Source organism: Bactrocera latifrons, unplaced genomic scaffold (genome assembly GCF_001853355.1).
Source record: "Bactrocera latifrons isolate USDA-ARS-PBARC rearing strain unplaced genomic scaffold, ASM185335v1 scaffold_12, whole genome shotgun sequence".
NCBI classification, from domain to species: domain Eukaryota; kingdom Metazoa; phylum Arthropoda; class Insecta; order Diptera; family Tephritidae; genus Bactrocera; species Bactrocera latifrons.
The window spans coordinates 1715821-1718443 of record NW_017534630.1 but is presented as its reverse complement, the minus strand read 5'-3'; the positions used below and the strand labels follow the sequence as shown (position 1 = coordinate 1718443).

Below are 2623 nucleotides of genomic sequence, written 5' to 3'. Positions count from 1 at the left end.
TTTTTTTCTGTATTCTTTTTTTGTTTTAAATAAAATTCAAAAAACTGCCCAAAATTTGATTTCTAGAGCAGAGTTACATAAAACGTTGTTTTATACTTATMAAGTGCAGGGATAACAACAAAATCTTATCTTGTTAAAAATTATGTTTCATCTTTCTTGTACTTAACTCAACAAAATATTTCTAAATAATAGACAATTTCATATTGAAATTATTTACTTYCATATAACGGTAAATAAAATTGTATTTATTGTATTGCTTTAATTATTTATTGCGACAAATATTATTGGCTTTAGTTGGAATCTTTGTCCCATATATACCATTTGTGTTTTAGATTCTCACTTTCCTCATAGGAAATCCTTTAGCACCCAAACCAGTAACCTTAAACGTGAATCCAGCTGGAGCAGGTTCACCGTTATACGACGAGCTAGTTACATATAAAATATCCAAATTTGGTCCACCAAAGGCCACAGAAGTTATCTGCTTAGTAGGCAATTTAATTGCCAGCAAAATTTCTCGAGTGCTGATGTGTGTAAATGGAATGGAATKAATAAAACATTACAGATATTAGTGATTTCAATTGGAAAGTAATATTAAATATGAGAATCATAAAGATCTGAACACCAATACCCAAATCCTTGAGACGTAAAACAACTGATTAAAATGCGAAAGAAAGTAGATACTAAATAAAAAATTTTAACAAATCATCTGATTATATCAAACTGTTTAAGATCATTTGAAATTACTTAATATAGGTTTTGCCTACACTGTCTTTATGAGTCACTTAACTTMCTTCATACTAACCTAGGATTAACTTTATAGACCGTATGACCGGTAAACGTGGCAATATAAATATTTCCTTCGGTGTCAATAGTCATGCCATCGGGCAGATGGTCGGTATTTTTGAAGACTACTTTAGGGTTACCTTTAGTAAAAAGTAATAGAAATAGAAAAGAAAATATGAATATTAAATATATAACTTTATATAATGTTAACTCACTGATCGCGCCCGTTTCCAAATCATAATCATACTCGGTAACTTCACAATCTTTTGAGTCGATATAATAAAATTTGTTAGTTTTCTCGTTCCATGCTAAACCGTTAGAAATAGTTACTCCCTTCCTTATAACTGCCATTGGCTGCCCCTTTTCAAATCGATACAATTCAGCAAGTGGGTTAGACTCTGTAAATTCACCGTAGATGGTACCAGTAAAGAGGCGACCACGTAAATCGGCCTTGCCGTCGTTAAACTTATGTTTACAAATTTCGTCGCCTTTTTGCAGTGTATAGGCAGTACGTTCCACTTTTGCAATTGGYGCCACACCATCCCAAGCTACGATAGCCACACGAGAGCTACAGCCTACAGCAAATTTGCCAACTTCTCCTTCGACTGGTATAATGAAGGAAGTTTGTTTCTCATTCTCTACCTTAGCTCTATAGGTTTTATTCTCTTTGTAATCATASCGTAGCAATGTGGAGTTTGGAATATCGACGAAGTAGAGGTTTTGTGTTTCAGTATCCCAGTGGGGTCCTTCACCGAGAAATGCATAAGAGTCGGTTACTTGTTCCACTYTATAAGACATCTAATGATAAAAAATATAAACTTGAATATTGTGGTATTCCGATATGTAAGATATTTATTAACGAAAGCAAATTTTACGACTCTAACAACTCTCTATCTTAAAAAAATACAGGCTAAATCTATAAAATGTTAATCTAGTCTAATATAACAAAAGCGAGTCTAATATAAGTAAAAGWGATTGCCGTTTTAAAGCGGTATAATCATCTGTGTTTCGCTCTTTATTTGCATATCTCTTATTTTATATCAGTTGTCTTTGCTACGCTTATWAATTAGCCTGCATTTCAATWCACAAGATTCAATCTCWYTTTCGTATTAATTTCTTTGTTCTTTTTCTACTCAAAACTAAAAGTTTGGTCAAGTCACCCTTTTTAAGATTTTTTGGCAATTAATATTTCCTTTGGTAGTACTTAGACCCGTTTTTATTACTACCACTCCATAACCTAATATACTACCTTATAAATATTACTTTTACAGCCAAAAAATGCAGCACTTAATTGTTAGAAATGAATAAAGCAACTGATCCAAGTTGTGTTTGTTATGTATACTTATAAGCAGCTAGGAGTCTTTTGGTTTGCTACACTCGGTTTGATAAACCTTATTGTTCTCACGTCCATACAGAACGCTCAATACTACAGAAGTCTCATTTGAATGTTTTGAATATATGGAATATATATATATGACAGTGCTTGTTTTATTGTTTTTGAGATAATAAAATTTACTTTTATATACTTTACTAGACGTCCTCTATAAGCTAAACCATTGAAAAAGCATGTCATGCGAATTACAATGACTTTTCATAATGATAGTTTGATAAGATAGTAGACATAGAGAGATTTCGATAATTTATTTTTAAATTTCCATAGTTTTAATAAAATTGTATATTATTAAAAATAATAATAGCTCTGAAAGAAGAAATCTATTCTAAACTTTTATTTAAACATTAACAACATCAATAAATTTAGAAAGTACTCTCAATACTATAAGTAGCAGCTTTGTAAGTCGACCCTTCCTGAAACTTAAATCGCCCTCACTATATGAATTGT

The 2623-nt window shown here is 31.4% G+C and overlaps 1 protein-coding gene across 1 annotated transcript; it reads right to left on the bottom strand.

Annotated features, from left to right (window-relative positions):
- Positions 1-201: 201 nt before the first annotated feature.
- Positions 202-2134, bottom strand: LOC108978295 (regucalcin-like). The gene is made up of 4 exons (XM_018948489.1): positions 2033-2134; positions 999-1581; positions 803-923; positions 202-521 (listed from the first exon to the last, which is right to left on the bottom strand). Exons 2-4 carry the CDS (start codon positions 1579-1581, stop codon positions 329-331), a joined length of 897 nt encoding a protein of 298 aa, XP_018804034.1. The 5' UTR covers positions 2033-2134; the 3' UTR covers positions 202-328.
- Between the last annotated feature and the right edge of the window lie 489 nt (positions 2135-2623).